Here is a 10,787-nt window from a genome sequence, read left to right as displayed (position 1 = left end):
TTGTCTGATCCAACTACAACCAGCTCAACGCGGGCACATCGTCTCGGTGCCTCTCCCAGGGGCTGATTCCGATGCTCCTTGTCAAGAAAATGGATCATCTGGTTTTTGGGTGGTTCTTGTAGGGTGATAACGCGGAAATTCGGATCTTGGGCTCCAAAATGTGGACGCACTATGCTGGCTGCCTGTTCTCACGCTCGAATCAGCTTGCATTGCTTGGTAATAGAACACTATAAGGCCTCGCAAACTACACAGACAACGGGTGATTTACCTTAGAGATCTCGTAGGGCGTAAGAGGGTCGAATGGATGGAGTCGTAAAGCCATGATGATCGTTGGACAATTGATGAACACAAAACAAAGCTTTTCGGATATTGGGAGTCCACTTGAGAAAGAGAGCATTGAAGTTGGCAAAGGGCAGGCTTCAAATTATAAGGCTTTAGGCGCAAATGTCAGGGTTTGGAGCCATATGGGACGTTGAGATCCAGATCCCCGATTTTAGCGAAGTCATATCGCCAATCTCACCATATCCACGTCCTTGGTGAGTTTCCTTTTGGCCAGTATCGCTGAAGCCTCAGACCTTTGCGTTGGTTTGATGGAACCACGGCTATTGGCCCCGCGAGGCCGTGGCTTGGCAAAAGCCCGGTGGGTGGGCGGCGGGATAGCTTACAGGCTTCCTTCGGTGATACTTACCTTTAGTGGGCGCCAGGCCTATATCAGGTGTTCCCACGACTGATCCAATAATAAGAACAGGTGGAGTCGCAGAAGACCCATGAAATTTGAAGGAAACTGATTCCGCCAGTCCTCGAAGCCGTGTTCCCACGAAGAGATATATGTCGGACCCCTAAAGGCAGGTACGAGCGTTAAATGATCATGACTAAGAACTATGGCACAACTACGCGACCCAGCAAACGGGTTTGGCACACAGAGAAGCAAACAGTCAGGGAGCAAGCACATTGACGCGCCGACAACAGTTCTGTTCAGAGGTCTCGATTCGATGGACTTGTAGGTACGATGCCGTCACTGAAAGGGCTCATACACCATGCTGGAGCGGCAGTAGACCGAGAATTCCTGGATGGATAGGCTAGATAGGCCCGTCAGTCACGCTGTCACTGAGGTGGATATTTTGGCCAGACGTCTGCTACATATAAACAGGTACGATAGTCCTCTGAGTCCTATGAGTGAATGTGCTATACAAGTACTGTCGGCCAGCTTGTCCTCGGTTTTTAATTCTTCTGTGTACCCTTTCTCTCCGATATCATGGGTCGATCATTACCATTCAAGGTGAGTACGACCTTACTCCGCCTTCGGCCGGCAGGGGCTGCAAGTATCTGACTATGCCTTCAGCTCGACGATCCTGTTCTCTTCCATGAGATGTCGCTCTTGAACGGCAAATGGGTTCAATCCAGGTCTCATGAGCAATTTGATATCGAAGGTAAGCGCTTATAGTACGCCCATGGCACTGGTCGTCATTTATGAACGGGAATATTCTAGATCCTGGCAGTGGCAAAGTGTTTGCGAGCTGTCCAACGAACAAGGTGGACGATGTGGACAATTACGTGCGCACCTCGCACGAGGCATTTCGCGAATACCGCCATGTCAACCCGCGCCAACGTGCCAAATGGCTGTTGAAATGGCATGACCTCATCGCGAATGCTCGAGAGGACGTTGCCAACTTGGTGACATACGAGACCGGGAAGCCTTTGAGCGAGTCACGCGGCGAGATAGACTATGCCCTCGGTTTTGCGTGGTGGTTTGCAGGCGAGGCTGAGAGGGTGCGTGGCAGCATCGCTATACCCTCCAATTCAGAACGCCGAACGTATGTCATCAAACAGCCAATTGGTGTCAGTGTCGCGCTCGTCCCGTGGAACTTCCCCGTCGCTATGATCATCCGCAAGGTCGCGGCCGCTCTGGCAGCGGGTTGTAGCATGATTGTGAAGCCGTCTCCAGAGACGCCGCTGAGCACATTGGCACTTGCTGACATGGCACTGCGTGCTGGTTTCCCCCCGGGAGTCTTTAATGTCATCACCACCGACAATACCAACACACCTTCAGTCAGCGAATCTCTTTGCAAACACCCTCTAGTACGAAAGGTAACCTTCACGGGCAGTACCGCAGTGGGAAAGCTCATTGCCAAACACTGTAGCGATGGTCTCAAGAGAGTAACTCTCGAACTAGGTGGTAACTGTCCCTTTATCGTCTTCGACGATGGAGACCTTGAACAGGCCGTGGCAGCCCTGATGATACTCAAGTGGCGCACAGCAGGACAAGCCTGCACTCATGCAAACCGAGTGTACGTGCAACGTGGTGTTTATGACAAATTCGCGCAAATGATGGTCAACGCGACACAAAATCTGCGAGTGGGACATGGTGCTGAGCCCTCCACCACCATGGGAGCTCTGACTACCAGTCGAAGTCTCGAAAAGCTGGAGCGGCACGTTGCTGATGCCGTCGGCCAAGGAGGCCAGGTGCTCTATGGTGGGAAGTCACTTAACAAGCACGGTGGCTATTTCTTCGAGCCCACTATCATCTCCAACATGACTCCTTCAATGTTGACTACACGAGAAGAAATCTTCGGGCCTCTTCTAGGTTTGTACAGGTTTGACACCGAGGAAGAGGTCGTGGGATTGGCAAATGATACCTCTCTGGGCCTTGCCTCCTATTTCTTCACACGCGATGTACAGAGGACCTGGAGACTCTTAGAAAGCCTCGAGGCGGGTATGATTGGAATGAACACTGGTTCGAATCCCCTTGACACCGCCAGACTGTGGGTTGGTGCTGACGCAGATGCTAGGAAACGCTTCCGGAGCAGAGTCCCCGTTCGGCGGGATCAAAGAATCAGGTTACGGTAAGGAAGCTGGAAAGGATGTGGCTGTTGAGGAGTACTTGATCGCGAAAACCGGCACTCTTACTGTCGGCACGATGTCAAAATTGTGAAAGAAATAGACCTGGTTCGAGGCTCGAGAGATCAGCAGCATATAGTCAGTCCATTTTTGCTCGAAGACCATGGAGTCCTTGGTCGGCCGCATCTGTCTGAGTGAAACCTGAACTTCTCAGGGGTTTTGTCCCCCAGCTTTTAAGAAAAGTCTTTGAACTCTCTTACGACGTATGATGACTATCCAGTCAAAAAGGCAACATGAACCGAACATCACATCAAGGTCAACTTTGGAGACGATCAACAAGGAGCGACCGTTGACTGTCTGTGAACCTCGGATTTCGGTGGCCCTACACCTTCTTATCATACGCAATACTCCGTCCTCGTACGGATAGCCTTACTTAGTTAGATATCTTATCGGCACGGAAATTGTTTATGTCATCTTTCGCTGAATCCTTCCCCTTTCTCTAGCATCAATTGCGCCCAGATAAATCTTGCAAGGCAACCCCACATACGGGGCGTGCCGGTGCCTCGACTGGACACAGCATATGAGAGGTGTAGCAAATGAGTGTTCAAGCGTCAAGCATCAAAGATCAAATGTTCAGTGAAATTACAACCAGGCTCTTTATCTGAGGGCCCTCCGCAACGCAGTAGGAGCCTCGCACAGTCTCACGTTGTAAATCTCCGCCATGATTGCTCCCTACGACGCCGATGTGTCCTGTAGCGATGTCATATCTTTGACACAAACTCTCATACGAATTGATTCTTCGAACCCCGATTCTGGCGGGCCAGGAGAGAAGGAGGTGGCGCGATATATCAAGACATGGCTCGACCACCGAGGCATCGAGACACACTGGATTGAACCATCTGCCGGGCGGCCGACGGTGGTCGGGGTGGTGCGAGGCTCGGGAGGCGGAAAGAGCTTGATGCTCAACGGACACATCGACACCGTCACTTTGCGCGGGTATGACGGTGATGCGCTCGGCGCGAATATCTCCAAAGGATGTATATATGGCAGAGGGGCCGCTGACATGAAGAGCGGCATTGCAGTCATGATGGTGGCGCTCGACCGTGCTAAAGGTCTCAAGCTCAAAGGCGATGTGATCCTCTCGGCGGTGGCGGACGAAGAGATGAACAGCATCGGCACCGAGCAGTTGATCGCGGCAGGTTGGCGAGCTGATGCAGCACTGGTCGCCGAGCCCACGGAGATGGACATCGTCCACCACCACAAGGGCTATACGTTGTTCGAGGTCGACATTCACGGTTCAGCTGCGCATGGGTCCCGACCCGACCTGGGCGTCGATGCCGTCTGCAAGGCAGGCCACTTTTTGGTCGAACTGGATCGCCACGCTCAAGAGCTCAAGAAGCGGTTCGAGGCCGCCGAAGTCGAGAACAGCGTCGGCAACATTCACGTCGGCACCATCAAGGGTGGAGAGGAGGTCAACTCGTACCCTGCTCGCTGTAATATCTCGATCGAACATCGTACCGTCGGCAGTGAACCCACAGAAACCGTCAAAGAGGACCTCTTGAAAATCTTGACCAAGTTGTCGCGAACCGTGCCCGACTTCAAGTTCGACCTTCGCACGACCTTTGCTCGATCTCCATTCTCCATTGCTCGCGACCATGAATTCGTCAAACTCGTGGCCAAACACGCCGCGACAAGGACCGGCAGGGAGCCATCACTCCATGGAGCAGCTTACTGGACAGATATGGCGTTGCTCGCTGATGCGGGAGTCCCCGGTTTGGTATGGGGTCCGAATGGCTTTGGCTTACACGCAAAGACGGAGTGGGTAGAGATCAAGTCGTTGCACGAGCTTCTGGATTCCTATGTAGCAATTGCGGCGGAATTTTGCAAGTGATGATAGACTTGAGAGGTTTCATCGTCTGCACCTCTTCTTCCATTTATGTATCCTGGGACCGGGGAATATCATGGCACCTTCTTCAGCTCCGTTTCAAGTATGTTGAAGTGCGCTGATGCGGACGGTGTCTTCTCTAAGCTGTACATAGGGATCTTCAGGTAGGCCTCTTGGTCCCATGTAAATTCTGTTCTAGAATACCTATGACTAGGGTCATCCGAGCAAACAATCAGCGGATGACCAGTCCGACTTTCTGGAAGTCCGAGGCGTGGCAATGGTGCGTGTTCATTGTTCACCACGAATCTCGAAGGACGACGGATTCATACAAAACGAGTATGGAGCCGCTTACTTCCCACCAGGTTACACAGGAGTTCGTCGAGATAGTCGGCTTTTCACAGTGCATTAGGATTCCGCAAGATCAGTTGTGCTTTACGAGGCAACCGTCGGAACCAAGCACGTCGAAAGGTCGCCCCCGTAAGGTGAGAATAATTGGCCGTGGCCAATGCGGTATCGCGACGCTCCTCGGCTCCATCTATATCTTTGCAGAGCACAATTTGTACTAACGATGCGACTCCCCATCATCATGCCGATTCCGAAAACCGAGATCCCTTGTAAGTTCGAAGAGCTGAAAGAGCTGCGGGGGAGACCGGTCACGACGACCTGCTGATGAACGATTCGTGTGACCTTTTTCTTGGAGGCGAGAAAGCTGGTGAGATTCAACTCGCCCAGGATCGTTGATTTACCTAGAGGAACTCAGAAGGAAGATTGGCAGTGCTTCCTCGAAGGCGTCAAGAAAAACGTGCGTACTCCGGCCACTTTGTAACGACGTGATCGATCTGATGGACGAGTCTCCTCGACTCAACTCGGTCGAAATCTGAAGAGCACCTTCAATGCGTCACGGTGGGGGATGGTTCTTCTATATTCGCCAAGTGGGTGAGTTGGCAGCTGCACGGTAGCGGTCGAAGGCATGAATTCAGCGGTTGGAGGCACGTTGATTTTAACCTGGCTGAGGAGGTGTTCAACTCATGCAATTGTGCTTTGGCGTCCCGAAAGGAGCTATATCAAGCGCGCTCCTATATACAGTACTTTGTCCATAACCCCAAGTCAATCCTGACTAATCGCTACTATACACATTTTTTTCCCACTCGGTGCTGGAGGTAAAATTCAACCTCAAGGCTCGCCACCCCTGTTTTGACATCAAGTCTTCTTTTCATTTCGACCTTTCATCATAATACAGGGTAACATTCATCTTGGTACTAGTATCAGTAAAAGAATAAAACGAAACCCCACCAAAATGTCCGCTAAAAAACAGCTCAAGTCAAGTACAACCAGGTCCCAAAGACTTCAACAATCTTCTCAACATACTCCATAATGGAGCAGCGTAAATAAAATTCAGGCCACCGGCCTATTTTTTGTCCGCAAAAAAAATGTTCATTTTTCAGAGCACAAAATCTTCCCAAACTAGAAAATACCAGTCCAATTTAATTCCTTTTCATTTCCTTTGTCTTTGCTTTTCATTTCTTGAGTGAAAGACGTAGTAGTAGTGTCTTCGCATCTCAAATTCGCCTTTTGCGTCATTTCGTCATAGTCATCGTCGTCTTTCTCGAGCCATACTTGGATCAATTTTTCAAGGCCCGTCGATAACACAGTAGCCTAAGGCAAGCTTTGTTGAGGCAAGCTTTGTTGAGGCAAGCTTTGTTGAGGCAAGCTTTGCTGCTTTAGAATGAAACTCAGCTGACATCCAGGACGGAGGGTCAGGGATATCGAGATCTTCTTGGTGCCCGATGGTCCATTCGAGGTTGCGTTCCCAATTGAGACGTCGGGTAAAGTAATCCGACACTTCAGTGGCTGTATCGACTCGTCCGGTCAGTACCAATGCGTGGGTATATTGAGAGACGCTCGACCACGTCGCGTTATCCTCCAGACCGCACACTTCGAAGCGACCAAGCAACGCAGCGAGAAGATGCTGTTCCGCCTCCTCCAGTCTGTTGGTCTGTAGCTCGATTACCCCACGTCTGTGTAAAATCATAAATCGATATTTCGCTAGGTCGGAACGACTGCCGTTCAACTGCTTCGTGGCTTTCGTAATATACACGAGGGCCTCGTCCAGATTATCTTGTTTCTCCAGACCGCGGGAGATGAGGACCCAGCGGGTGATGGTCACGATGCTGTCGAGTCCCAAGTACGCCTCGCAGACAGCAAGAGAAGCTTTCAAGGTCGTGACGCCTTTTCTGAGTCGACCGCAATACATATCACACCACGCGGTGTAATGTTCGATGATGAAGGTATTCGGATGGTAAAATCCCTGAATGTTTATGATTTGAGTCTGCGCAAAGGGTAGCTTCTGGCCCCAGTAAATACGGCCGTTGGAGTGCCGAATAAGATCCGCCCAAACATAGCGAAATGGCACAGCAAAGGCATCCTTGTTTTCGAGATAGTGCGCTTGTTCAAGTGTATTGCAGGTGTTGGAGAGGAATTGTTTCAGATCTTTCTCTCGGCCATCTGATGCAAGAATCACCTGCATCCAAATAAGAGTTGGAAGGAGCCATTCACCAACTCCATCAAGTAGTCCGTAGACGACCCGACTTTCGTCATCATCTTGCGTGATATCGTTGACAAAGTCTTTAGGATCTTGCGAACTGTGTGAAATATCCATCGGGCCAATGTCGATACCGCGACGGAATAATCCACTTTCAACGGGCTTGGAATACTGATTTGCATGCAAACTATTATAGTTTCCTTCTTTCATGATGATGTCCTGATTTCTGGAAATCTCAAAGTTGGTCATTGGCTCTTCCTTGAAGTCATAACATTGAAGGCTTGTAAAGCCTGACCGTGTGTCCAGTAGAGCAATCACAAAGCTTGTTCTATCAGGACAAAGAGCTACCGTAGGTAAGGTATCATGTAAAACAGTGGTCGGCTCGGGATAGGCCAAAGACCTTGGCTGATCATCCAGAATACATGGCTCCCAATTCATGCCATTATCTTCGCATAGAGGCCACTGGGGACTGGGTGGGTTCTTCACGACAACTGACATGGGCAAAGAAGAGGCCAGGTCATCACAGCTTGCAATCGTACACAAGTTATCAACTTGTATAGCAGAAGTCTGGACCGCCGTGGGAGAAGAATGGCAAGTGGGTGGGTTCTCGAGAAATATGCAGACAGATCTTCTTTCGAAGTCTCCCCCGCTGACTTGGACACTGTCGTCACTTGGGACTATCCAACCCGTGTAGGTTGCGAAGGGATTTCCAAGAGAGTATCGCTTATAGTCACCAGGGGCGCCCGAGATATCTGGATAAGGTGCTGGCCGACCTAAAAATGGAGTAATGCCAGCATTCCGTAGCACTAGCCTGGCATTTTCAAGTGATGGGAGTGAAAAGTCGTCATGAGCTCTGCCGAACCTTTTCTTAACCCTGTCACATTCCTTTTTGATCTTCTTAAGGTTGAAGTGTTCCGTACCCCAGCGCTTTGGTACTTTAAACACGATTTCATACCCAGCATTCCGCTCATTGTTTGCAACTGACATCATCGCTAGGTAATGTTGAGACGGGGTCTTTTTGCGTTCTAACTTCCAATCTCTGAGTCGATTCTTGATCTGCCTTTCGCTGCAAGGGAAGTGATTTGAAATGAGGAAGGCCTTAATGTATCCGCATGTTCTATTCTCGGCGAGATATAAATGGCCGATGGCCTCTCTCCATATTTCCCACGCATCTCTTGGATGATGCAGGGATCTGGCGTTCGACATGGCGGACAAAATAACTCTTGTCACCACCAGATGGTCGCGAGCAGGATTTTGAACGGTCAAGATCCCAGAGCTTGTGCTTCGGCACCTGAGGAAGAGCACGTGCTGGAAGTCACTGCGGGTCTTGTTGTCAATCCCACAGTTTTCTGGTTGGAGGGACATGTAGCAATCGTAGCTACATGATCAAGCAAACTCTTCATGCAGTTGCTGATTTGCTGGAAGATACTGTCGTATCGCCCAGTCTGTCTTCATCAGAGCTGGGAATGTGGAGAACTACCCGGGGGGTCGCTGAGCAACCAATTGGCAAATGTGAGCGTGGGCGATTAGATTTAGTGGGAATGGAGGATGGGATGGGATAGATGCAGGCAGAATCGCAACCATGCCCGGGCTCTGGGGACTTGGCGATCTTTCTGACCTGTTCTTTTGTTAACCGATGGGGAAAGCAGTCATGCACTCCATGTGCACGAGCAGCGAGTCATAGGCGAGCTGAAAGAGGAGTAGGGCAGGGGCAAACGAAGATCTTGGAGACAAAGCAGAGGAGCAAATCGAGGGAGTTGAGAGATGGCTTGGGCTGGAAGGTAGAAAAAAATACCGGGGTAGGCTGAAGAAGTCGGGACCTACATGGCTGGTGGTGGGCCTACTCGTGTCTGCTGCTGTTGTGTAACAATAAACAGCCACCCCGGTAAGCGAAAGAAAAGTGTATCGAATGAGAGGTTGGGAAGAAGGCTTGAACAGAGGACTGTCATGCATACTTAGGTGAAGGAGTCGGCGTAGAAGTGGCATTGGTCAGGCTGAAGAACTCAGGAACAAACGGCGAGGGCAATGGTGAATAGGGAGAAAACGGCAGGGAAACTCACAATCCCATTCTCTGGACACATCAGGGACATGCAGAATAGCATGACTAGAAGAAAAGAATCCGAGCAGGACAAGGTGGATTTGATTCTACTTACTCTGTCCGTGGCGGGACGGATCAACATGTCGAGAACGAGGAGTTTAGCTTCATTTGGGATACGAGTACTCCGTACTCCGTACGAGTACGACTAATAAGGCAGGAAGGAGCGCATCCATCACCGAAGGAGCTTGGAATGGGCGGGAAGAGATACCTAAGGTATATACCTAGGGGACGCCTAAGCCTGACCACAAGCCCGCCCAATGTGGCTACTACTAGCGCCGGAGTTCAGGCATCAAATGAGAGATCAACGCCTGGCTTCGGCAAGACGCAAAGCCAGCGACGAGCCTACCATGGTTGTTGGCTTGATGGACAAGCCTGTATCTTCTGCCTGGTCACAATCTGGCGCCTCGGTACGTACCTTAGGTGGATACCTTGAGGTAGAGAGCAGGGAACAGGGAGGTTCATCAGGGAATTAAGCAGTCCTCGGACCCGGGAAGTGAAGATGATTTCTACCGCCCACTCCCTGATAAATTTGCACTCCTTACGGTATTCCGTACTTTCTGATAAAAACTTAAGGCGTCGGCACGGCCCTGGCCAGGCTGATCTTAGGCACGATCGGTGGTAAAGACACAGGTGCTCCAAGTATGGCGAACTGGCCTCACCATTTTCTCCCACATATTGGTCAGTCTCGTTTCACGCTCTTTAGTCAAATGAAGGACTCGCTGGTGAGCATACCACCGGTTATTGTACAGTATAGTCCGTTCCCAACCGAGTAATTTTCAAAACGCCAACCGCAGCCTGCCCAGATCCTGCACGCTGTACGATGTGCATGACAGACTGTCTTTTTCTCTCTGCCGTCTCCACCTATCACTTCTTCAAGTCGACGCCCCGTGCTTGCAGCTAGCCTAGGCGGCCTGCGTGGACAACGCTGGCCGGCCCAGCTTGCATTTCGCTGTGCATTGAGTGGCCCATCTATGGCTGGCTTGTGAAGCATGGCTACCCAGCAATCGAGGCATCCACTCGCGTGCCTGGAAATCGAATGTCACCAGTGAGCTGTCGCTTGGGCTGTTGGTTGCATTGATCCCTTGCTGGCATTCGTGGGTCGTGGCGTCCGGTTCCCTTGTGCAACAGAGCACCACCTGCCGTCATGATCACATATTCTTTGAAACGATTTCACCTAGATCAGATATCCGAATGCTGCGGAAGGCAGGGAGAAGCATGTCGTCTGCATCCGGTTAACAATCAAGCCTCGGTGTCAGAGTGAATCGCCAGAGATCTACTGCGTATGGGTGGGTGTTTCTGTGCTAATGAGTTCCCACCTACGCCATAGTTGCTGGAGAGCTTGTCTTGCGAGATCCACCCCACCCCCAGGGGTCGACTTTGGAGGAGGAGAGGAGCTGGGATGAATTATACTCCGTCCTTAGGCG

General features: G+C 50.8%; 2 protein-coding genes across 2 annotated transcripts; one reads left to right on the top strand and one right to left on the bottom strand.

Annotated features, from left to right (window-relative positions):
• Positions 1–1,255: 1,255 nt before the first annotated feature.
• PV06_01116 (uncharacterized protein) lies at positions 1,256–2,932 on the top strand (the record flags this gene model as incomplete). Its single annotated transcript, XM_016401703.1, has 4 exons — positions 1,256–1,279; positions 1,343–1,430; positions 1,490–2,713; positions 2,790–2,932. The coding sequence occupies 4 exons, from the start codon at positions 1,256–1,258 to the stop codon at positions 2,930–2,932; spliced, it is 1,479 nt and encodes a 492-aa protein (XP_016268756.1).
• A 3,421-nt stretch (positions 2,933–6,353) lies between these two features.
• PV06_01115 (uncharacterized protein) lies at positions 6,354–8,471 on the bottom strand (the record flags this gene model as incomplete). Its single annotated transcript, XM_016401702.1, has 1 exon — positions 6,354–8,471. The coding sequence occupies one exon, from the start codon at positions 8,469–8,471 to the stop codon at positions 6,354–6,356; it is 2,118 nt and encodes a 705-aa protein (XP_016268755.1).
• Positions 8,472–10,787: the final 2,316 nt, after the last annotated feature.

The sequence above is a fragment of the Exophiala oligosperma genome (assembly GCF_000835515.1).
Source record: "Exophiala oligosperma strain CBS 72588 unplaced genomic scaffold supercont1.1, whole genome shotgun sequence".
Taxonomy (NCBI): Eukaryota; Fungi; Ascomycota; class Eurotiomycetes; order Chaetothyriales; family Herpotrichiellaceae; genus Exophiala; species Exophiala oligosperma.
This window is presented reverse-complemented; position numbering and strand designations above follow the sequence as displayed.